This window comes from Adiantum capillus-veneris, chromosome 8 (assembly GCF_014529385.1).
Source record: "Adiantum capillus-veneris isolate H3 chromosome 8, ASM1452938v2, whole genome shotgun sequence".
Classification (NCBI taxonomy): Eukaryota; Viridiplantae; Streptophyta; class Polypodiopsida; order Polypodiales; family Pteridaceae; genus Adiantum; species Adiantum capillus-veneris.
Window position 1 is genome coordinate 106,846,557 of NC_140938.1, and position 25,745 is coordinate 106,872,301.

The 25,745-nt window shown below is 42.6% G+C and overlaps 1 protein-coding gene and 1 pseudogene across 1 annotated transcript; both read right to left on the minus strand.

Moving 5' to 3' along the window:
- Window positions 1-17,899: 17,899 nt before the first annotated feature.
- On the minus strand, window positions 17,900-18,268 carry LOC147452711 (uncharacterized). The gene has a single exon (XM_086519002.1). It carries the CDS (start codon window positions 18,266-18,268, stop codon window positions 17,900-17,902), a length of 369 nt encoding a protein of 122 aa, XP_086375128.1.
- A 5,558-nt stretch (window positions 18,269-23,826) lies between these two features.
- LOC147452712 (GDSL esterase/lipase At5g08460-like) lies at window positions 23,827-25,428 on the minus strand (annotated as a pseudogene).
- Window positions 25,429-25,745: the final 317 nt, after the last annotated feature.

Sequence of the window (25,745 nt, forward strand, 5' to 3'; positions counted from 1 at the left end):
GCCTAGCCAATCATGAGCAGGAGGCATTACAAGCAGTAGGGGTAGCCTTGAGACAAGTGTTCCCCCTTTCCTCTTTGAGAGAGAGGGCTAGATAAATGCTAAATCAATTAATTAAATATCCTAAATTACTATTGAACCCCTTGGGTGGCCAACCAATAGGCTTCAGGCATCTCATGAAGGTAACATAGGTAGGGGCCCTAAATGTGTCCCTGCTGCCTCTTCAAGCTTGGGCCTTCCTTGTGTGTGTGAGTGTGTGTTCTCTCTCTAGCCCCTAGGAAAAGGGCTCGCCCCCCTCTTTGTAGAGATCCTTTTGACTTTTGGTGCTCAAGCACCTTAGTCATCAAGCATGACTAAGCACTTGGACTAGGGGGTATTCTTACAAGCATCTCAGGCAAGCTTGTCAAAGCGCCTCAAGTACCTTAATCATGTAGCAAGTCAAGCACCTCAAGCATGTAGCAGATCAAGCACCTTAATCAAGCACCTCAAGCACGACAAGCACCTCGAGCTTGGGCCGGGTTCCCGCCTCAACCTCAGCCCTAGCTTACCTAAGGTCAAAGGAGTTTTACACACATTATTGGAGGTCTTTAATGAAGCTAACCCTAAGGTCTTATGCTCCATTGGTTAGCCTTGCTCTTTGATAGACCATCTCTCATTTGGGCCCCTTTACCATTGGCCCTGTGTTGAGATAGATCTATAAGCACATATCTATATCTTAACACTTGTTCCCGTTTATTCTCCCACATTAAGTGATGAATTTAATATAAGAAAATCATTTGGGTTGGTTAGATATTAGATTTTATGACAGTCACACACAATCTTTCTTGTTCTCTTCCACTTTTCTTTTTATCAATTTGCTACAATGTCTCTAAGTGGTTTTTCAAACATTATTTTCTATGTTTTTGAAATATAGTGCAGTTTAAATATTTTATTGCTGTACTTTTTTCAAGAAACATAATATTCTATTGTGATAACAAATGTTATAAAAAATTAGTGTCACTTTATTGTTTTCTAAAACAAAGAAAACATTTATATTGAATTCTTCTCATAGCCTTTTGTAGGCCATAGTGAACTTTCCCCTTCTTTGATGGTGGAGCTTGGAGGTCTTCTTAAAATTGATCACGAGTCAAATAATTTTTTTTCAAAAAGCAAATAACCGTGTAACACAATGTGTATATTTGCTTCTTCTAATCAATTCACACATATAGTGATTTATATTTTAAGAATCTTAGAGTCACTTAATTTAAAATCTCATTATCATCAAGCTAAAGTTATAGCCTATGGAAGCCATATAAGTATTCTACCACCCATATAAGGGGACATAATGTAAGTACTCTAACTCATGAGCGCAACACGCTATGACCCATATCCTACTCCTTGCTTGGTCCTCCACCTTGCCAAGCAATAACTTGATAATTTTCATTTTTTTTTTTGCAATTCCCACATTTTGTGTGATATTTATATTAACAAAAATGTTTCTCACTAACTTTCTATCTTATTGCATTTGTTTTAACAACAGGTGCACATCTACAAAAGGTACATAAGCCCTTATATCACTTTGTGTAGTTATACCAACTAAAAGAAGCATCTTTAAACTTCAATGCTCGACAAAAACCTAGGTTCGTTGTAATCCCGCCTACAAAGCTAAAGGTGAAAAGACCTAGAAATTTTAGAAGAACTCAGTGCATTTAGTATAAAATCTCCACATTTAGTCACTTTACCTCTACTAGTATGTGACCCGCGCGCTATTGCGACCAAGAAAAGCATGGTCATTGAACCTCTCTCTCTCTCTCTCTCTCACACACACACACACACACACCAATGTCCCCCCCCCCCCCCCCCCCCCCCCCCCCCCCCCCCCTCTCTCTCTCTCTCTCTCTCTCTCTCTCTCTCTCACACACACACACACACACACACACACACACACACAGTCTGTCCGCGTTGTGGCTACAACTGCTCCCACCTAGGCCATTAGCTCTTTACTCTCTTGCTACCAGACCAAACTCTTAGTTGCTCAAGGAAACCAATGCACACCTATTGCCTTGAGGACCCATCTTCCACTACCAAGCACTCCCCACCAATGGAGCTTTTGTCCCTTATTCACATCTACACGATCATTAGTAGCTATCCTGATCAAGGTCTTGGTTTTGGTCCCGCGATGACCCACCTCACTCTTTCTCTTTATCTGTCTACTTGCTAGTGGTAGAGCTGTGTGTGTGTGTGTGTGTGTGTGTGTGTGTGTGTGTGTGTGTGTGTGTGTGTGTGTTACCCGGGGGATTCACCATGGAAAACTTACCGCACTACGTAAGTGCAAGGGAGGGGTTTTTTTTACAAGTTACATAAGCGTATAAGTTAGGGGCAGGCCCCCAATAATCTACCTTCCAAACTTAAAAATAAGGGAGGAGGGTATCATATTTGTTTGGGAGGGGGGGTGGGTGAGAAAAGGGAGAATGAGAGAAAGGTTTTGTGTTTCAAAATCATGGCTTCCCAAAAGGTTCTAACCTCAAACTTGTGAGTCAATAGCTACAAAAACACATGCAAAAACTAACAATGCTTTGTATCAATTGCTTGTTTTGTGATTACAGTACATTTTTTGAGGGATGAAAGCTATAAAGAGTTTGTATAGATGCAAATTTACACGGAGAGCCTAACATAACTTTAGAACCATGTTTTTTGAGTAATTTAGATGGGTTATAATTGGACAAGTAGCCAAAGTGTAGGCTGATCGGGCACGTAGTTTGAAAGTCAAAATAAGACACATTGACGGTACATCTAGTTATCAAAAGAAGTGGTTCCTTAGTACGTTGCCAGTCATTATGCTACACACTTTTTGACTAGTTTTACTTAGTTAGATCATGTGAGACCTAAATTTTATATGTAAGATAGGGGTATTATAGTTTTCTTCATTGATTGTCGTAAAAGCGTAGAAAGGGGGGTCATATTTCCTAGTATGAGTCGTATATAGGGGTTTTAACCGAGTTGTCCGCTCGCAGGTGGCATCCCGTTTTGTATATAGAGTGAATCCCCCGGGCTTTGTTAACCCTCACGGCTCACGGTCACCCTATCACCTACGACGGACATTGTATTATTTATTTGGTAGACTCAGGTACCGGGGCTTGTCGGTCCAATAGGAAAAGGGTAAAAGTGATCGCCGATGAGAGGCGCACTCTAACTGGAACATTCAAGGGATTAGTTGGCTGAGCATGGGCGCCCAAGTGTGAATGGGGCGAGCTCATATAAAGTCAACTAAACCTAAAATTCACTTATTCTCTCATTTGTGCAATAGAAGAGTGCTCTTGCTCCATCTCCATCTTCTTCTTCTTCATCTCCTTGTCTGTGTGTGTATGCGAGTGCGAGAGAGAGAGAGAGAGAGAGAGAGAGAGAGAGAGAGAGAGCATTGCGACGACGGCATGACGACGGCGAAGCGGTTGAGTGCGGTGAAGCAGCTGCTCCTTCTTCTTCGCGACGAGGAATCCTCCACGAAGCAAGCGTAGAGCGGTGAGTGACACACCATCGCCTTCTTTGAGCTTACTAGTTCAGGCTTGTTGTGTGCTTGGAGCCATTTGTGGCTTGCACACGGTGTATCGGCAAGTTCTTTGCATTGACACGTGCGACATACACACACATTTTTGGCGCCGTTGCCGGGGAATGCCATACATTAAGCTCAAGTAGCACTCTGTGCTTCTCCGTGGTGCAATTTCTATTGTAGGAAAGGTAAGGAAGGAGGGTGTGTGTGTTGAGAAGAGGGATTTGGTATTATACTGTGTGTTTTTTTTGTTAATGAAGTTTTCAAAGATACTGTGTTTATTCTCTGTGTATTAAGGTTGTTACTTTTCTTTGTTAATGGAGTTTTCAAAGGTACTGTGTTTATTCTCTGTGTACTAAGGTTGTTAGTTTTCTGTGTACAGTAAGTAAGAAGTAGATCTAAGAGAGCTAATAGAGTGTGTTAGTGTGTAACAGTAGGTGTATTAGTTAAAAGTAGGTAGATAGAGTGTGTGTGTGTGTGCTCTCGTGCAGGCCGCGGCGACCTTATCCTGTATTTTTTTTAAATTATAAAAAATAAAAAAAATAATTTAAAATAAAATAAAAAAATTTAAAGGTAGGACCGGGATCGGGAATATCTCCCATACCCAAACCCAAACCCAAACCCAAGCCCAAGCTCACGCTCAGGCCTAGGCCTCAGTCGCCTTTAAAAAAAAAACGAATTTTAGCTTCTCACGTAGCTAAAAATCAAATTTTTGAGGACCAACCGAACTTCAGATGTCCGAAAATTAAGCTGTAAAGCACACAACAACCCTCTAAGTGATACGCTTGTTTTGAGCTATCACAACACTTTAATAAAAAAAATCAAACATTAAAAAACATTAAAAACGTAAAATAACAACAGTGAAAACGGACGCTTAAAAAAGGTAAGCGGTTAACCTTCGAGGTTATTCGCCGACGTTTGTAGGGTGCCAAAGGCACATGCATCTGCGCTCTGGTCGTGTGCTAGAGACGGAGCAACTAGAGAGAATTTTGACTTACGCGAGTTCTCAATATCCACCTACTTTAGGTTCTGGACCCTCGGCGGGGACCCAAGGTAGTACAAACCAAGACCCGAACATAGCGGCCAGTGACTCTTCCTCTGACTACGACGTCATGGAGGGTTTCCCAATGCCTAATCCCGATAGCTCGAGCCAAGACATGCATTCCATGGGTCCTCGGTCCAAGCCGAGCGTGCTTAGCCGCCTGAAGGAAACCTTTAGTAGAGCCACTCGCTCCGAACATGGAGCTAATGATGTAAATGAGGGGGGTGGGGAAGTAAATTCTCCATTCATGACCAATGTAGACCCTATACCCTAAGAGAATGTGCCCGTGAATACTTCATTCACTACACCTCCTGACTCTTCAGAGTTATTTCCCTCCGAGGTCATATTACCCGATGGTAGAAGCCTTGCCGAAGTGCAAGAGGTTGAGCGATATATCCTTGCAGCGAGGAAAAAGGAAGTCGAGAGCTTACGCAAGGAGGAGCAACGAAGAGAGTTAAAAGCGAAAGCTCCTATGTCAATATCCTTGCTAAGAGAGCAATCAAGTGCTCCTGATTTAGCAACCGCTAAGGGCCAACCCCTAGAAAGCAATCTTGCATCTAGCTCAAAGGACACCCCTAGCACCTCAATCCTAGATGAAGTGTTCCTAAATGAGAACTGGGAGTACAAATTACAAAGAGAGACTCTGACTGACCTATACAAAGGTCACACCTATCACGTGGGTTGGTTAGATGTCCTACAATCCACAATGGGTGCTACTAGTGTAGAGGATCAACAACAAAGAGTTTGTGAGGTCATCCATAGGGTCATTGAGTTAGAGAGACAGAACAAGGGGATCAACATGCCTTCAACGAGTCTCATGAGATTCTTGGATACAGGGAAGGATAAACAACCGACCTTATCTCAAATGGAGCTTCCTCCGATAAGTCCGATGGATCCCCCATATGTTGTTTCTCCAGGGGTCTGAGTGCAATCTGAGCCCACAAGTGATAGCTTCACCTTTCCAAGTCTAGCTCATCTTTCCCTTGATGACACCACGGCTACCATGCCTACCCCAATCATGAGCATGCCGAGAAACACGCCATGGACCTCATTTGTTAGTAAAGCACTGCTACCTGGTAGCTCAATGCCTGCAATAGTACCTACAAGTGTGTACCAATCGTATACACCCATGGGTCCTCGTACTCATGTAGTCCCTACCCCTCCCATTGTCTCAACTACCTATGCTCCACAACCACAACACCCAAGCTCTTATATCCATGAGACTATACCGGCTAGCATTAGTATGTCACATCCGACGTCTGCTATGCCTAGGGCCACACATATGAACTTTAGACCATGACATGGCACAACATCGTACCCAACGTGGAACCCACGGGCTTCCTATGCGCCAAGCCCAATGCCAATACCTACTCCACATGTAGTCTCTGGAGCACCTCCACCCACGGTGCCTGCTCACTTAGGTGACTTGGCAACATTTGCTCAAGCTATCGGTCGATCTATTGCTGAGAATATGCGTAACACGCTTGATAGAGAGCCTAGAAGTAAGGCAGTACAAATAGCCAAGCTCACACAAAAAGTTAGTGGAGACGGGGATGTGAGAAAGCATATCGAAGTGTTTGAACAAATATGCGATTCTCTAGGAGAACACAATGACCTACATAAGAGCAATGCTTTAAGCCTAACCTTAAGTGGAAAGGCTGGGGATTGGTATAGAACCCTAAGGGTGGAAGAAAAAACGATTTACCCTACTCTTAGGAGACTGTTCTTAAAAGAATACATACGAAAGGGAGTGCTTTGGGGTGTAGCCTCTCAGCTCTAGAAAGCCCAACGAGAGGAAGGAGAGTCAGTGAGAGACTTTATAAGTCGCTTGAAGCATTTGAATTCTCGTTGTAATCCAAATGAGCGCTTCAAAAATAACCAATTGCTTGATAGATTCATTAGGGGGTTACGACATGAGGATATCTACAATGGCCTAGTCATTAGAGGTATCACCACTTGGGAAGCAGTCACCACCAATGCGATCCAATTGGAGGATAATTTAATGATTCAAGGAGAAAGAGTGTCTGTTGAGACTAAATCTATTAGCTCACAAGCATCAGGGCATCAGCCAATGACCCTAAAGCCTACTGCTAAGGAGCCAAAGATATATGAGATGACTTTAGCAGATCTCACCAAGGCTATTCAAGAGAGTCTTAGAGACAATGTGCTCCGCAAAACAATCATATGTATCCAAGAAGGGAGCAGCAATGGTTCTCAGTATGCTATGGACCGCATAGTACCAGTGAATGCCCTACTTTTAGAGTAAAATTCAATGGGAACTACAATGCATGTGGAAGGTATGGTCATCAAGCTAAGGATTGCATAGTATTTAAGCACGCGATGGCCAATAGACCAACCTTAGCATGGACAGACACACCTCGAGTGCCTGCATTGATGCCGGCCCCACCTCTTGAACAAACAGCACAACACATGGTCCCTAGGGCGCAAATGTTATTCAAACAACACCCTTACCACCTCCAGTGCTAGGACCGCAACCACCACATCCGAGAATCACTTCTGTGAATCAAGTGGTTTGTGAGTCATCTATTTCTTGTTTGGAAGGCTGTGAGGAAGATATAGATCCTAACATTGCCTATGGGATGGATGTGCTTGAAGAAAGACCACAATACTACATGGAGGACTATTGGGGACAAGTCAAACCTGTATATCAAGTAGCTGCTCTTGCGGCAAGAGGCCAAAATATCAATTACACCGCTAAGAGATCACCTCTTCAATGCTATGAGTGTGGAGGTCCACATCGTGTAGCCGAGTGTCCTATTAGGCTACAAAAGAACGCCACACTTATGCAACGAGCGAGCACGTCTACAATGCCGATACTCATGTGTAATCGATGTGGCATAGATCATTTGATTGCCCAATGCCCAAATAATCCAAATGCACCGAAGATTACGCCATTAAACTTGGTTGAAGTTACCGAGGATCCATCACGAAGTACACCTGTGGTACCAGTAAACGTACTCACACGATCGATGCTCCAAAAACAAAATTATATTCTTGAGGAAAGAGACACGGAATCAATTGCCCAATCTCAGAAAAAGAAGAAAACACGAAGAAAGAGATCGCAAAAAGCAACGAAGTCAGACCCCAGTTCAAAGACCAACATAGGGACTGGTGACGACCCCGTATATATGAATGACGCTGAAGAGGATTCTGATTCAAGAGAAACCATGGAGACCAAAACGACCACTAAGATAGAAACCAACAAGGAAGATCTTCCTGAGCCACAATAGCCAGGATCCAAGAAGAAGATAGAAACTTATCCAAACCCTACAGAGGATATTGAGCGAGTCAAACAATTAAGGAGTTTGGTAGAAGATACCCAAAGGGATCTAGAACCAGCACCTAAACAGATCCAAATTACAGACACCGTGTTCCCTATGCAACAACAACCTCACCAAGACCATAGACCCTTAGACATACCTAGTGTCATCCAAGAAGAAAGTGACTTAAAGTCATGGGAAAGTGGACGTACTCACTTCTTGATGGAAAGAATGTTTACAGAGGAACTACCTGATCCTATCGAAGAAATGGAGATCCCATCTTCCCCACGTGAAGGGACTCAAGGACAAAAGGTGCCGTTAAACATTGCCAAATTGATGGATTTCATGTCTTCAGAAGTTAGAACCGCCATCATGTCCAAACTATATAAAGACCCTGAGCTAGTCTCAGCTCATCGAACCTTCCTCAATGGAGAACTAAAGTTTGGGCTACCACAATTTGCACAAATGGATGGAGCTGGGGAGATGCCAATAGAGGAGAAATACATAGATCCACAACCCAACCTAGATGAGAACCTTGTTATAGAAATACATGTTAACAAGTTAGGACAATACTTTGAGGGTGATGAATCCAATGCGACTATACCAATCACTACTAAGGGATTAACTGTGAAGGGAATCCTTGATGGTGGCGTTGGGGTTAGCATTGTGACTAAAAATTATTGGGAAACTATGGGAAGACCTCACCTTGCGGACCACAACCATAGTAGTGAATATGGCCAATGGGTCTATTGTTAAACCTATTGGGATGCTAGAAGATCTCAAGATCAAGGTCTTTGGACATAAATAAGAGTTACCTTCATTGTTATGGATTTCTCCAAACACACTATGGCATGGTAGATGATCTTAGGACGTCCTTTCATGAGGGAAGCAAAAATGGTGCATGACTGGTCTAAAAACCATGTCTACTTGCAGTTCCAAGATTCTGTTATTCGAGTGGATCTTGTGACGGGTCGAGCGCATCCTCTAGGAAACAGGTTTATAATTGATCATAGATCTGACACCACAGCTCACTCGGCCCCATTGCAGTATTGTCACACGTGTAAAGCGGACACTGATGTTGGGGAAGATTCTCCTTATATGGATGTACTACCTGGGATGACTGAGTCGGACAATGTGGATTGGGTCCACCTAGCAGCAACCATAGACACTTGGGGAAATAGGGGGATGACCTGGGTACCACCTGAGGGGGATGAAATGCCTGTACCCTTAAATATGCTACAAGCAATGCATATAGCTTCTGACAAGACTCATCCTAATGTAGCGAAGAAAACATACAAGTGGGTCCCTAAAGCTTCTTTGGCGACCATAGCTAGTGCTAAAAAACAGAAGCCTTGTAAGAAACGTCCCACTCGCTCCAAGAAATGTAAAGAAAGGTTGCGTTGGATTCCTAAAAAACTATTGGAAGCCCAAGGCTACTATCAAGGAAATGATCAAATCTGGGTGCCAAAACGTAGATTGTGTTATTACTTGTCACCGGGCCCATGTGAGCTCAATCCTGTGGCTCCAAAACAAATTGAAGATCGTGGAAAGGAAAAAATCACGGAATGCGACACACCCGCTCCAGAGCTAGTTTGGGTACCAAAGAAAGAACGATTTGTTCCACCTAGCTCAGGAACAGGGAAAGAAAATGAAGCTTCTTGCTCTTCATGTAGTTCCTTTACGGAAATAGAAGCTTCGACACAACCTCCACCTACCATTGTACATATCCATACAATCAAGAAAGAGTTTACACCTCCCGTTGTAAGTTCACCACCTACAACGATGTTGCAAATAAAATCATGGGAGAGTACCTTACCACCCTTGCAACTAGATGAAAGGCATAGAGCGGTCAAAAAATATTAGTTAAAGCCTTCACCTATAACAACTTGGAACAACTGGTTTCAAAGGGTGACGAGCTCATTTCAAACGGTATGATCTACCCAAGGAAGGGGGAGTGTTTGCTGACAATCATCATTCACTCACTTCCCTCTCAACCTCGTTTCCCTGACCTCTCAATCACCAATCTGTTAGGAAATAAGACGTAGCTAAATAGATATTTGAGTAGATTACTTAATGGAGAGAGATAGATGTCACACACAAGAGATTATAGAGTAGAGAGGGAGAGAGAGAGAGAGAGAGAGAGAGAGAGAGAGAGTACACACGATATACGTGGTTCACCAAATGTGGGCTACGTCCACGAGAAAGCAACCACTCAATGGCTTTAGTACTTCAAAACAAGAAGTAGTTTACAAAGGGATTATACTCTTAATAGAGCTCTCGCCTTGCTTCACTCTCACCACCTCACACCCACCTTGTTGCATCAACTTCACACTATGAAATGTGTGTAGAAATGGCCTCCTTTCATAGGCCAAAAGGGTTGCCCTCTCTCATGAGAGGCAGCCATGTGTAGCCGCCCTTGTGTAGATAAGTCCAAATCCGACCCTTCAATCCGCCCATGTGTGGCCGCCCTTGAGAAGACAAGTCCGCTTTTGAATTCGGCCACCGACCATTGACTTTCGACCACCGGCCAACCGACCGATTGTTTTCCGACCACTTTCCGGCCGTCGTCCGACCATAATATTCCGGAAAAAAAAGAATATTCCGGTGAGGGAAAAAAAAAGTCTCGGGAGCGGAATAAAGTTGACCTCGATTCTTGGCCGTGAAAATTTTGGTTTCCGTTGAGTGATTTTCGTTCACGGACAATGACTTCTCCTCATAATGGGGGCTTTACAAATGTGCGCTTTTACCACAGAAAATTACAAGGGTAAATCAAGCTCCATACTTAACACAATCTTAGGGAATGTATATATAAAGCCTTACTCACAAAAAAAAGAAAAGAGCAAGAGCAAATAGCAAACGAGTATACACAATAAAAGTCAAAACATTGACTTAGACCTACACATTCGCATCCGGTACACTAAAACAGAAACATATGCCATAAAACATGTTTGATCCTCATCACTCAAGTGATTGAGGGTAGGTAGGATTAGTACAATAGGAGTGTGTGTTTTAGAGTTGTCTAATTAGCAAAGTTTCTTTTTCCCACTGATGTGCCTCCTAGAGGTACTCTTTGTGTTTCCTCGTGTGTACAGGAAAAATTGCTGTTGTTAGGATTTGGACCTTCATGGAATCTTTCTCTCATTCACACTTCAAATCAAGCGCGATCATCACCACAAACAGGTGTTTCTTGTCCATTAGCATTGTCCCTTATCTTTTTTGCATCTATGTTTGTCTGCTCTAATTGTGATTGGTAGCATAATATTCAACACTTTTGCTTAGTATCAAACATTTAATTGAATGTAATTTTTTGTCATAATCACTTGTCTAGATTTAAAAATCAAGCAGTCCGACTAAGCTAGTTTGACCAAGTTAGGTGTTAGAGATCTTCTCTTAATACCATGGGGAATGCCTTCCTAATAATCAATGGTTACTTAGGTTCTTAATCCGATTTAGGCAGCATTGTGTGAAATGTACTAGGGCTTTCTAGTGGGCTTGACCCTATTGACCTTTAGCTTAAGTATTATAAAGGGAGTTTACTAGTGTGATGAGCCTGGGAAGGTGTAACAGTGATATATGACCCCCCAAAAGTTACAAAATTAAAATGCTGAAAATGAACAAACAAAAAATCAAAGTGCCACAATGTAAAATCTTAAGCTGGAAGAGAAATCTCAGCTTGATTGGGTACTTCACTCACATGTATCGCCTATGGTACTAGAGCCCTAGAGGTTCCGAGTGTGGGCGCTTTTCCTTGAAAAGCAAAAAACCTAAGGCATACAAAATAAGCATACACATCAAAATTAAATCACTGTGAAAAGACTTTGGGGGGTCAAAGAAAAGGTAATCAGTCAGGCGATGATTTCATGAGAAATTCCTTTTATCGTAGCTTAACTACAAAGTCTTCTAGGTATAGCCTCTGGTCAGCCCTCGAACATGAAATACTTGGCTCTCGCGATTAAACAACTTAATTGACCAGAGAAAATTAAGAAGCTTACCCATGGTATTAATAGTCGATCTCTAGTGCCTTTCGACCGTTAAATTAGCAACCCCAGACTTGTTTAATTTTTTACCTTTACATCTGTTTATGCATTTGATTATATTGCAATTTAATGTTTATTGCTGACAAATTGTTTAAAATTTTGTTACCAATCAATTTGTCTGCCTAAAACTGCATATGCTTTTTAATCGCTTATAAGAATGCAATTACTTTGCCAATGTTGTTTGATTTTGCAGTGACTAAAGAAGACTAAGGACATTCATCTCAAATGCTCTTCCACCTCGACGAATGACCTTCAACTCAATAGCTTCCGAGGACGGAATCTACATCAAGAAGGGGGGCATGTTAACCCTCACGGTTCATGGACACCCTATCACCTACGACAGACATTGTATTATTTATTTGGTAGAGTCAGGTACCGGGGCTTGTCGGTCCAATAGAAAAAGGGTAAGAGTGATCGCCGATGAGAGGTGCACTCTAACTGGAACATTCAAGGAATTAGTTGGCTAAGCATGGGCGCCGAAGTGTGAACAGGGCGAGCTCATATAAAAGTCAACTAAACCTAAAATTCACTTATTCTCTCATTTGTGCAATAGAAGAGTGCTCTTGCTCCATCTCCATCTTCTTCTTCTTCATCTCCTTGTGTGTGTGTGTGTATGCGTGAGAGAGAGAGAGAGAGAGAGAGAGAGAGAGAGAGAGAGAGAGAGAGAGAGAGAGAGAGAGTGATCGAGCACTGCGACGACGGCACGGCGGCGGCGAAGCGGTTGAGCGTGGCGAAGCGGTGGCTCCTTCTTCTTCGTGGAGAGGAATCCTCCACGAAGCAAGCGTAGAGCGGTGAGTGACACACCATCGCCTTCTTTGATCTTACTAGTTTAGGCTTGTTGTGTGCTTGGAGCCATTTGTGGCTCGCACACGGTGTATCGGCAAGTTCTTTGCATTGACACGTGCGACATACGCGCACTCTCTCTCTCTCTCTCTCTCTCTCTCTCTCTCTCTCACACACACACACACACACACACACACACACACACACACACACACACACAAATAAATTTTTTAGTACTACAATGTGCACATTGTCGAAAAAAGGTGATTTGCATAGTCTACGTGGTCTCGCTCTCTCTCGCTCTCTCTCTCTCTCTCTCACACACACACACACACACACACACACACACACACACACACACACACACACACACACACACACACACACACACACATAGACTGAAAACAGTCTGTCAGGCGTACAATTTTAATTATTACGCGTCATTGAAAAAGGATGGAATCAAATAGAATTTGACCTACTTCACTCAATTTTCAAAGGATCTTTAATGTGTGTATGGTAAGGAGGATGACCCAATGGGGACTCAACAACTCAATTTTGGTGTTGATCTAACATGCCATGCAAATCAACCAAAAAACAACACCGTAGAGGTCCTCTCCTTCCTCTAATTTTTTGAACTCCAACATAAAGAGTATAGATAATGGACTATTGTATAATAGAAAAAATCTATTGTGTACCCTAGTTCTCAAGAACAACTCAGGTTTGGTATAATCCCACCTACAAATTTTCTCAACTATATCTAATGCACCTTGGAGGCCCTTGCCAAGTGACATAAGGAAATGGCTTGGAAAGGGGGGGGAGACCCAGGCAAAGAAAGAAAGAGAGTGGATTGGGTGCCAAGAAAAGGGTCTCTCTCTCTCTCTCTCTCTCTCTCTCTCTCTCTCTCTCTCTCTCTCTCTCTCTCTCCATCCATAGGAAGGGCCACACACCCGTAAGATCTAATTTGAATGTTAGAACACCCACAACAATTGGAGGAAAAAAATTAAGTTTAGTATAATCCCATCTATATTTTTGAGATTTATCTCTAATTACAGATGGCTTTTATTAAGCAAGAGGAAGCGGCTTGCCGAGAAGAAGAACTTGATAGAAATATAATGTACTTGCAAAAATGTTCGGGTATGTTTTGGATCACAGTGTGCATATGTTGTATTGGTTGGAGACCCCTGTGCAAAGGATATGCCAATGTCTGCCAACACCTCAGGGAATGGCACATAGACTTTGTCTCTTAAATTCACACACATAGAGAGAATGGGTCTCTCTCTCTCTCTCTCTCTCTCTCTCTCTCACACACACACACACACACACACACACACACACATAGTGCGTGCACGACGTCCATAACAAAATGTTGGACTCTTGTCGAATTGTCGAGCTCAATGTACTTCATTAATGCAATGTAAATGTGGAAAGCCTTCGTGAAATGTGCAAACACCTTAGGGAATGGCACATCCACTTTGTCTTTTAAATTCACACACATAGAGAGAATGGGTCTCTCTCTCTCTCTCTCACACACACACACACACTCTCTCTCTCTCTCTCTCTCTCTCTCTCTCTCTCTCTCTCTCATACACACACACACACACAAGATCGACATCAAAGATCATTTACGACAAAAGGTCCGTGCAAACCTCAGAAGGGAGGTTCATTGAGCAACACATGGAGAAAAATTCTTTATGGCCTTCAAAATGTAAAGCAAAGCCACCCTTCAAATGAGTTTCAAAAATGAAAGTAGTTAGTGGTTAGCCTTAAAATTGAGGGCGGGCTTAAGTATCATAAATTTAGATAGAGTACTAAGGTCTTTGTGACTTTCCACCGCCAAGACTCCCTTAAAAGTCTTTTCATTTTCTACCATCTAGTACTTACCCTTTACTTTGCATTTTCAATTAGATGTTTTTTTAAAGGTTCTCTTTGAAATGAAGCAGAATGTGACACATGGATGGTTTCTCTTTCCTTGAAAATTTTAAGCTGCTACATATATAGTATAGATTATTTCTCATATGTATGCTTTCCAAGTTTGAAAAGTTTTTTCAAGCAATACCTTTAATATATTGCATTAGCAATGTTTTGCTTTTCACAATGTCAAAAAAAAGTTGAAATTTCACCAAAATTTTGAGATTTATCTCCAAGTTCTAAATTTGAAGGCAAAGGATTGATTGTGTATTGGCTAGTGCTAAAACGTCCTAGGTTTAGTGTAAACCCACCTATCAATTTTTTTTTATTTTTTATTTTGCAAAACTCACAATTGTGATTGATTGTATTAAAAAGTCACAATGTAATATAAATGGTTACATGTACCTAGCGACGCACTATTACCAACAACCCCATCCTACATACAGCAAGGCTCGATCTTATGGTGAGGGTCGCCCTAAGCCAATTTTCCGTGTTATGTCTTTTACCTACAACATATATGATCTCCTTACTTTCTTGTACAATCTCTAGGAAACTGGCCACAAAGAGGTCATTATCAAATACATGGCAATTCCTGGCCTTCCAGATATTCCTGAAGAAACATTATCTGACAATTTGGAAGTGCACAACTCCAAAACTATTTCCCACCAAGGCAAAGATCCTTCTCGAAAAACCCTAACTTCTGCGTTCTTTGTATCCATTTGCACACCTTTCATGCCAGGCCTCTAATCATCGGCCATTCCATGAAAAGGTGGGTAAGGTCTGCGCAGCTAATCTGCACCCTAAACACCTATTGGACCCAATACATGATTAAATCTTTACACCTGTTGTTGGCAGAGCCCCCCACATGACCTTCCAAAGAAATATCTTCATTAACTGAGGCCACTGTGGATTCCAAGTATTCTTCCTAACCTCAACCCATCCTCGAGCTGCTGTTCATTGTTTCTTTCATTGCTTCTTCAAAGGGGCGAACCAATCAGCCTCGTGTATTAACACTTGGTAAATGCCCTTGGTATGAGGTTTACAGAATTGGCTACTCATGGGCTATTTCCAAGATTTCCACTCAAAAGCAGATTCACAAATCGACATCAAAATCTTATCTAAGTGTTGGGTTAGTAGGTGCGAAAGTGTACTCCCTAATGGCCAATTGTTACCGTTAGGCTATGGATGATAAACTTTAGCTTAACCATGGTGTTAGGGTTGGCACTGCAAGGAGCATTAGTATATAGTAAGATGAAGTGACTCAGTTAGATTAGAACTCCAAAAAGAATTACGGGCATAGGTAAAGACCTTCTTTGTTCCCTATACTTTGTGAATTAGGAAGATCTATACAACCTTGATAGCTTACAAACAAACCAACACTTGAATGCCCTACTGAGAAAGTGTTGAAACATGCATGTTAAAACATATTAGCCTTCTACAAGAAGATGGGTAGCCCCGCTCTTCTTATATGCACTCAAACGATTTGATACTCTTTTTCACCATATATGGCAAGTGAGGAACCGTTGTGTGTTTGAGGGAGACCTTGATGTGGCAAGCTTCTCAGAGATTATTCAAGAAAGCAGAGTTATGATCTATACGTTTGGAAGCAAGCAAGACTCGAGAGACTCGTCTAAGGCTACCCTTTCCATGTTGTCATCCTAGGAGAAGTAAGAGCCTAGCATAATAGGTCACCGTTTGTGCTTAGCCTTGGTGAGAGGTAGTAGACATCCATGTTGTAATCTTCAGCACCTCAAGGCTCAGCTTGAGGTTGAGGCTATTTTGTAATTTTTATGTTGTGCTTAATACAGCACACTCACAAATTGTGAGTATTGCAAAAAAATAAATAAATAATATTAGCCTCCCAAAAAGTGTCTCAACTTAAAGTTTTTTTTAAAAACTAAGCTTCGTGAATCGTCCGAGCAAAGGTAGTTACTCTGCTTTGCTAGGGTTTGCTCGAGATGGCTATAGCGACTTCACATTGGGTTGGGGGGCCCTATCGGTGGGTTGTGTACAAGCCTTGCTACATGCTCGTGTCGGGCACTGAATAGGGGTTTCATATTAAGACCCAATTGGAAAGGGTGGGCATCATTGGGAATAGGGGTGCTCCTGGATGGAGCCCCGTCTGCCCCCACCTTCCGTAGTGGCAAGAGGAGGTTCAACGAAGGGCATTTTTTTTTGGTGCTGCGGCTTGGTGGCTACCCGTCTTCTCTATGAGGACATTTTGCTCACCTGGTTCAGTATGTGGTGGATCTTTGTGTGGCCCGTTATGCTCCTGGGATGGGTTGCCTTATTTCTTGGGAGTAGATGATGGTTATTGTGCAGTTGGCTCTAGTGTCGGTGGTTGGCCGATTGGTACTGGTTTAGAATGGGAGGTGGTAATGGTCTTTAGTGGCACCGTTGTGCAGCATTGATGGTGTCAAGAATGTCCGTTTGATATTGGCCTTTGTTGGTACCAATGCACAACTTTGATGGTGTGAGACTCACCATAACATCCCACATTTGTACTTGTGATCGGGTTTGATCTCAACCAGGTAGGGGAAGGTTCTTGTTGCTTTCGGCGTTGTTTTGGATTGGGCTCAATCTTGTCGGCTATATGTGGAGACTCTTGATGGGCATGCAATGGTCGGTGGCAACAGCGCCGACATGGTGGCTCCTTGCGAGGCATTTCCTGGTAATGGGGACAATGGGCCCCACCCGCTCGGTATGCTATGTAGCTTATGTTTTTTCTTTGGTCCGGGTTGGCCCCTCCTCTTAGGGTCAACCTATTGTGATGATCAGTAACTTTTTTTTGGTTGGTTGTATCGTGAGAGTTGTGGATGCCATGGCTCGACTGAGCATGGCTTATGATGTAATTCTTTTTTGATTTATAGATATACATTACACGTTCACGTATTGTGAGTCTTGAAAAAAAAAAGTTTCAAAATTTTGAAAACTCTATGTCTAAGCTAAAACGAGGGATCCCTAACTCCGAGCAAGATTTTCCGAGCAATCTCTAAACCGAGCAAAAGAGCAAGCTACAAAAAAATAAAATTAAGGAGCTCTCTTAATTTTCAGCACAAAAACCAAGGGAGATTTTCACGTGATTTCAATATTTTGTTGTAGCTTATGTATAGAGAGAGAGAGAGAGAGAGAGAGAGAGAGAGAGAGAGATCCCTCTAAATTCAAGGGACATGTGCATGGTGTCGCAAAGAACACGTTCATGCTTGAGATGGCTCACGAAGACATTGACCCTACAAAATCTTGACTCGCGAGGGCTCACTCAAGCCTCACAGCTAGGCCGCTGGCTATTGATGCACTATCAGTGTCCAGTTGCACGGCCCCACAATTAGCTGTGCAATTTCTTGATCTCAGTTGCTGCAGGTGACGAACTCTCGAACGGGAGGTCTTGATAAGCAATGTACTCTTCACTCGCTGTATGGGCAGGCCTCCTAATAAGCTTCCTTTTGGGCTTGTATTTCTCAAAGGAGAAATCCTTAATGGGTGTGGAGGTTAAGGGGAGGCAGCAATTGAAGGAGAGGGCGAGAGGGGGGCCTCCAACAAAGGAGGCAGTTGCAATCTCGCATTTGGTAAGTTCAGGAATAGTGAATATGGGAGTTGCATGCACATGACCTGTGGTGATGGAAAGCGCTAACAGTGAAAGCACAAGGGACAAGCTTCTGAGATGATCTCTGCTCTTTTCTCTCATTTTCCCCATTGGAGATATTGTGCTCTATGTTGATTGGAAAAGTGGAGGCAGAAACGGGAGGTTAATGGTAGGGGGAGGTCTGCAGGGAATTTTAGGCTAAAGCAGAGAGCTGTTGCTGAGGGGTAGCTCAAATTTGTTGGGCGGTCTTGCAGAGGCACTGGCTATAGAGGAAAAAGGGAAGGAGGAATCGATACTAGAGGAGATGGGACGGCTCTCTCCCTCTCTTCTCGTGAGTTGTTACGCTAATAATAGCGAAAGCAAGAGAGGAGAGGAGTGCTGGGGTACTGGCAGGAGCTGTAGACTCAGTGTAGAGAAGATGGAGATGGAGTGCAAGCTTTATAGGCTCGACGTGAGGGGCTTCTTTATACTCTCCCGTCCCACTCTCGGTCGAAACGCATTCGGAAGGTTGCCGAACGGAAGTCTACAGTGAGAGAGAAACGTAGAGAGAGAGGGAGAGAGGAAGGAGGCAAGTTGGCAACTATGAGCGAGCAAGAAGAGAGGGAGGGAGGCAAGTTGGCAACTTATAATAAACGCAGTGCTGTGTAAATATGTAGCCAGTAGGTAGTGCTGTGTGAATATGTAGGCAGCATGAATATTTGTAGCGCGTGTTGCAAGGCTGATAGAAGTTGGCTCCGAACGCCTGTATGGACATGCACAGACACTCGATCGTGCTCTTGCCTCATACAATTTTTTGCATTTTGTATGTACTCTGCCCACTGCATTTCTTCCCTCTTAATGTTGTATAAACTGGCCCAACCGGTGGCTACCTTGCCATAGTGCTTGGCAGCCTTCAATTTCCATCTGGTAGAGTTTAATTGGCAACCATTTATAGAAGCTATCTCTGGCAGAGCCTGCACATCGTCGTCGTGCAGCGCGCTCGTGCACCATTTCTGTCGCATGCATCCGCACTGTTGCATCATCAGCTACTATAACTTCTTCGCCATTGCGTTCTTTAGTGATCATTCCAATGAACGTGTTTTTCATGATCTTCTTCATATTCGGCCTCTTCAGCAGCACCAACCTGCAGAAGAGGAGCCTTTCGTTCTCGTTAATGATGGAGGGTACGCGCCATAATTGCGGCGGAAAGAGCTCGAACAGGAGCTTCTGCATGAGCTTGTAGATATCCCACCGCCAAAGGAGCTCCTTCAACATCGATCTCTCTCTCTCTCTCTCTCTCTCTCTCTCTCTCTCTCTCTCTCTCTCTCTCTCTCTCTCTAGCACCGCGCGCCGACGTGCGCACCTTAAGGTAGTTCAAAATTTCACGGGCAGGTTCTCTCTCTCTCTCTCTCTCTCTCTCTCTCTCTCTCTCTCACTCTTCAATGCAGGTTCAACTCTCCTTGTCTTAAGGGACTCTCTTGGGATAGTTTCCTATGACATTAAAATTCTCTTCTTTTTAGCTTTTCAATCACGCAAGTGTGGTAGATTGGTTATGTCATTTCCCTCTTGAATAAAAGGTCTTGAGTTCAACTCTCCTTGTCGATTCCGAAAAATGTGTCTCAACTTAAAATCATGCCGTTTTCAATTTCAAAAATGTCGGTTGAGAGCAAGAGGAAAAGGAGAAATTCCGCCCCAAAATAGAGAAAAATAGGGCAAAAACCCAAAAAGATAACCTAATTTGCTAAAATCTGTTGGCAAATTCAAGGAGACAAATTTTGTATGTTTCAAAAAATGATTTTTGTTGAACACTGATGAGCATCTACAAGCCAAAATATGGTGCCTATGGCCATCAATTCCCTAACAGCTTTGCAAGAAAGTGACCCATTCATCCTTAGTCGATTTGAGAGGATGGATGGGGTAATAAGTTTGTACTTTGGAACCTCAGAAAGAAGCTTATCGTAAGTAACCTCATCAAACAAAACCATAATATTGTGGACCTTTTCCTTCTGCTTTTCCTTGCTCCATTTCTTCTACTTATATTTGCCCAATGCCGCCTCCTCCGTTCTTTCTCTCTGTCTACCGCTGCACGCTAACGTGCATTCTTGAAGGCAATTTAGATGGCAACTAAGTGTTGCGGCAAAAACGTTGCCGAACACACAAACCGCCATGAGAGCCTCTCTCTCTCTGTCTCTCTCTCTCTCTCTCTCTAACCTTTGCACAAAGGAGGAGATGTAAACAATGTGAACAACTATCGCACTATAATGGTTGGTTCTTTGATGGCAAAGTTATTTGGATGTATCATGGAGATGAAGATAAGTGAATGGGCTGAAAAGAATTGCAAACGTGCGCTTGGCCAAGCAGGTTTTCGAAAGCATCATAGCACTATTGATCACCTTGTCACTCTTCGAGTTCTTATGGAAGCGTCTCGACTGAAAGGAAAAAAGTTGTATTGTTGTTTTGTGGATTTCAAGAAAGCTTTTGACATGGTACCACGAGGAAATCTTTGGAGACGTATGCAAAGCCTTCAAGTGCCGAGAGAATTTATGCATGCAGTCTTTCGCATCTACCAAAAAGTGATATGTCGATTACGTATGGGAGATGGAATTTCAGAATTTTTTGCAAGCACTATTGGTGTCAAACAAGGATGCCCACTTTCCCCAACCCTCTTTGGGCTACTCATTGATGAATTGGAATACATGGTTCTTGATTTTATGCAGCAAGAAGGCATAGAAGAGGTTAAGATTGGAAATGCGGTGATCATGCTTTTGCTTTATGCCGATGATGTAGTGCTCTTGGCACATACCTTAGAAGATGCACAAAAGCTTATGAGTGTCTTGGAACGCTTTTGCCTACATAGCGGGCTGATCGTGAATGGATCCAAAACCAAGGTTATGCTTGTAAAGACCCTCAATGACGAAAATCCATGCATTGTATACAACAATGAGAAACTTGAAGTGGTAGATCACTTCAAGTACCTTGGCCTTGAGGTTCCATCCAATCATAAATGGAAGGATTGTGTAATGCGTCGCTTGGAAGCCGGAAAGAGGGCTTATTATGCATTTGAGAACATGTGCAATGCAAGAGAGATCAAGTGTTGGGCTCTCAAAAAGTACCTCTTTGACACATTGGTGACACCGGTGCTTCTTTATGGAGTGGAGGTGTGGGGTGGAAGCATCGGGAAGTCTACTTGGAAAGAGTTTGAGAATGTCCAAAAGCGTTTTCTCACCAACTTTCTCCAAGTCAAGACACAAACACCCTACATGCTCTTACTTCTTGAGTCCGGATCGCTTCCCATTGAGGTCTTGGGCATGGAAAGGGTTGTGGAGTACATGCGTAAGACACAACGTAGCCCTTTGCATCGACTTCCTAGAATCGCATATGAAGCAAGTCAAAAGGTTCAAAAGACATGCAAGAGCAAAATACTAAGTTCGGGGTGGATGCTTGATATCAAGAAATGGTTTGGAAGATGGGATGCATGTCACTTGGTCAAGGATGCGTCGATCGACTCCCAAGTTAATGAGGCCTTCTTACAACGCCAATGTATCATGGCTTGGGAGAAATTCGGAGGTTCTCGCTTCAGCCATTACACCACACACGTTGCCCCAAACTACAAATCTCTCTTCTTCTCGGAACGAGGTAACCGAACCCATTCCTACATCCTTGAGCCCATCCCGTTGAGTGCGATCCGCACCATTGCCTCCATTCGTCTTAGCTCCCATTCTCTACGCTGCGAGACAGGACGTTGGGACACTGGCGAGGAGTGTCATCGACTTTGCACCTTATGCCCTCGTCAAGTGCGAGAGAGTGAGTACCACACACTACTTGAGTGCTCAGCTTTTGACCACATTAGGTCCTCTTTTCCCCATATATTCAGCCATGAGCTCTCCCTACATACCTTCCTCTCCCAACCACGATGTGGACTCTCTATTGCGACGCTCATTTCAGCCATTTTTGAGCATCGAGAGTCACTTATGAACTCCACTCACACCACGTGACATGTTCATTTGGTCCCATAGGTCATATTTGACCTCCCAGGACGATAATAGAACTATCTATCTCTCTCTCTCTCTCTCTCTCTCTCTCTCTCTCTCTCTCTCTCTCTCTCTCTAGCACCACATGTCGACGTGCACCCTTGAGGGCAGTTATTTCAATTATGATGATGTCTTTCTAAAAAATTAAGGCATAGAACTGTATTAATTTTGATTGTTATTTTTATAAACTAATTAAAAAATTCATATGTTGGTCAATTAAAGAAAAACATGATTTTATTGTAACAAAAGAAGTCTTTCATAATTAATGGTTTTTGTCGGGCATGTGTCGTGTAAAAAGGGTGCCCTTGTATGAAGATGACAACCTTGTAGTATGGACAGGGCAAGATGACATGGAAGGGACGATTGGTGTATAAATGAACTAATGAGGTGCAATAAATTGCTATCAAATTGCTGTGGCTAAGAGGAGGAAGGATGCACATCCTCTCAAGTATAAATGACAATCAGGAACCAAAATACTAGATAAGGGAGCACTTACCTTACAAAAGGAACATAAGATGACTTGAGCATTAAGTACAAACACTTGCTCGGGTTTGTCTTTGCTCGAAAAAACTCGCTCGGTGCATGGTAAGACTCAGCTAAAACATATTAGCCTCCCAAAAAGTGTCTCTATGTCTAAGCAAAAAAAATAATGCTCTTTGTAAATTTAAAAAATATAAAATTTTAAATATATATCTAAAATTTTAAAAAATTATTAAAAAAACTGTGTTTATTTATGTGTTTGTCTTTTACTAAAGCAAAACGAAAGATAAATCAAAACGTGAATATAGACTACAAAGACAACATTTAGTTTGTTATTCAGCCCCACCGGAGGGACACATGTCTATCAATAGGAAAAGAATGACCTTTCATCTTTCTAACAAGCCAATTGGCTCTATACTTGCTAATAGTAGGAATCTTTTGAGATCCTACTTCTCGCTTTCCATTATCAATGCATTTGCCTGGAGGTTGGTGTTCTCGCACAGAGCATCTCGCTCATAGAGCTCCTTGTCCCCCTGCCCCTTCCTTTCAATGCTCCCTCCCAATCCTTAGCACTCACCCAAGCCCCCGCACCTCCTGCACTTTGCAACTCCTCTATGATACAATCCCTTTTGTGCAGAACCCTACAACTCCTACACAACTTCTATCAAAGTGCCCATTCCTCGCATCTGCACGAATGCCTGCAGTGCTCATATTCTATTTTCTATTATTTCGGAGCATGAGCGCCTCACCATCCCTGCCTCGCCTTACGTGTGCAAGTTTGCACCCCGGTGCTCTCATTGTCTTTTCCTGCGCACAATGGCGGCCATGTCCCTGATTCGCACCTTCTCCTTCTTGCATGTCCTATCTGTGATCCTCTCTTCGTCTCCCTTTGATTCTCTCTCCGTATCTCTCTCTGCCAAGCACAGTAGTCCACAAGGCACTTTAGACGCCTTCCCATATAGGAAAAAATATAAACTTGCTAGATGATTCACTAGTTTGAATACACACAACTAGTAAAAGTGCAAACTAACAACTGCGAGACTCTTCCTAGTTGCTCGATTTAGTAAGTTTGTTACTATATGGCCAATGGCACTATCATATAGTAAATAAGTTGCTAGATCTAACTAGAGATCCCGCAGCAATCATGATCCACTATAGGATACCCTGTGCATTCCATCCTCAAAGAGTGAACCCTTGGTATTTGCCGATCCCGCAACAAGCATGATCCACTATAGGATACCCTGCACATTCCATCCATGCAGTTAAAACTAGAATAGATAATTTACAAAAGCATATGGACCCAAAAGAACACCCAATATATGAGCAAAACATACAGACGTGCAATACATCAATGCATTCATGTTGCGGATAAATGTGTCTCAGCTTGCAATTGTGGCCTTTGTTAACATTCAATAATGTTAGTTAGGAGCAATAAGAAGAGGAATTATTTTGCCTAAAATTTGGGTCAAATAGTGTGCAATTTGAAATAAATTAGCTTAAAACTTCAGAACTTGCCTCTTATATATATATATATATATATATATATATATATATATATATATATATATATATATATATATATATATATATATATATGGCTCAAATAATAATTCCCCATGCCATCGACAACAAGCACATAGCTCAGGCCCACTATGGCTAGCAAATGCAAGAAACAGAGGACTATTTGCAAAGAATAGAAATAGGACAAGTGTTTGACAGAGAAGAGAGACATACCATAGGCTGAAGGGTTGTTGCAAATATGCAACAATGTCGTATAGGCATCTTGGAAGGCGAACTTGTGACCTCCAGCGGTCATTGAAATTCTTGAAATTCTCAGCGCCACATGTCCCATTTATAGCCTTGTAAACTCTGGACTATCCGGGACAACAACCGAAAGCCCCCGGCCAACCATCACCACTCTCCGCACAGCCATGTTATACAACTCCTGAAACAAACATCTCTTTCTCAAGGAAAAAAACGAAGGGGGTTTTTCAAGAAAGGGCTGCATATATAGGAATAGAGCCATGGGTGCAAATTTACCTTGATCTGGGAGTTGAATTTGGTAATCAACAAGTCTCTATATTGTGGCTTTGTGTATAACTTTCCAACTGCAGTACCTAAATAAAATAGCCAGTCATCAGTTCCTGTCACAATATAGAACAATGCTTTCGAGATGAGACGGCTGGTGGCTTATGCAAATTGCTAAATTTGCACATCCAAAGTACACCTTTCCCTGTTTCAATTTCACAACAAGAGAGAGTATGAGCTTGAAATTGAGTATGGTTTCTTAGGCATATCATTTCCTATTCTGAATGCGCAAAAAATATTATTTACAAGTTCATGGTTGTTGTACGCTTGTATTCTAGAGGCGACGGAAGTGAAATTGACACCATGCAAGAGCTTCACACCTTTTGTTCAGGGATCTAAGTGGATGGGGATGAAAGGAAGCCCTACTTTTAGGGCTGCATCATCAACACAAAGCATATAAATTGATAGTAACATAAATGCGTCCATATACATACACATGTCTCTGCATTCCACTAATTTGAGCCCAAAATTGACAGATATTATATGTCTATGCTACACATACATAATCCATCATCACATTCCACTTGGGGGCGATGTTGCCACAATCACAACAGACCCACCAAGGTAATCTAGGATCATGTAGCCATTAACGAAGCGGCCTGTGGCAGTGTGGGTAGGAAAGTCCAAGCCATAAGGTAGATGGTTTTATTTTGCCAGTGTGCACAACCCATTAACAATATCGTGTGGAAACATTACATATGTTCAAGGCAGTTTTGCTTCTACAAAGGCAAAATTTCATTAGAACCACATACGTGAAGTCGATGGGGAGATAGAAAACATAGGTAGACTCTGGCTTGCTCATGTATGCCATTCATGTTGGGGAGGTATGACCATGCCGTCCACAGGAAGGAAGGTTGATCTTTGACAGACCATGCATATGTTGCATGTGAGCAAGAGGATTCACATCCCTCTCTAGGCAAGATCGAGTTTGTTTGTTTTTCATTAGTCCTCCTTGCCTGCAAAGCCCTATCTTAACACATTTCCCACATATCTCTTCACCATTTAAGGCA

What these genes read in the sequence shown, in the direction of transcription:
- LOC147452711 (XM_086519002.1), bottom strand. Translation starts at nt 18,268, where the DNA reads ATGGGGAAAATGAGAGAAAAGAGCAGAGATCATCTCAGAAGCTTGTCC.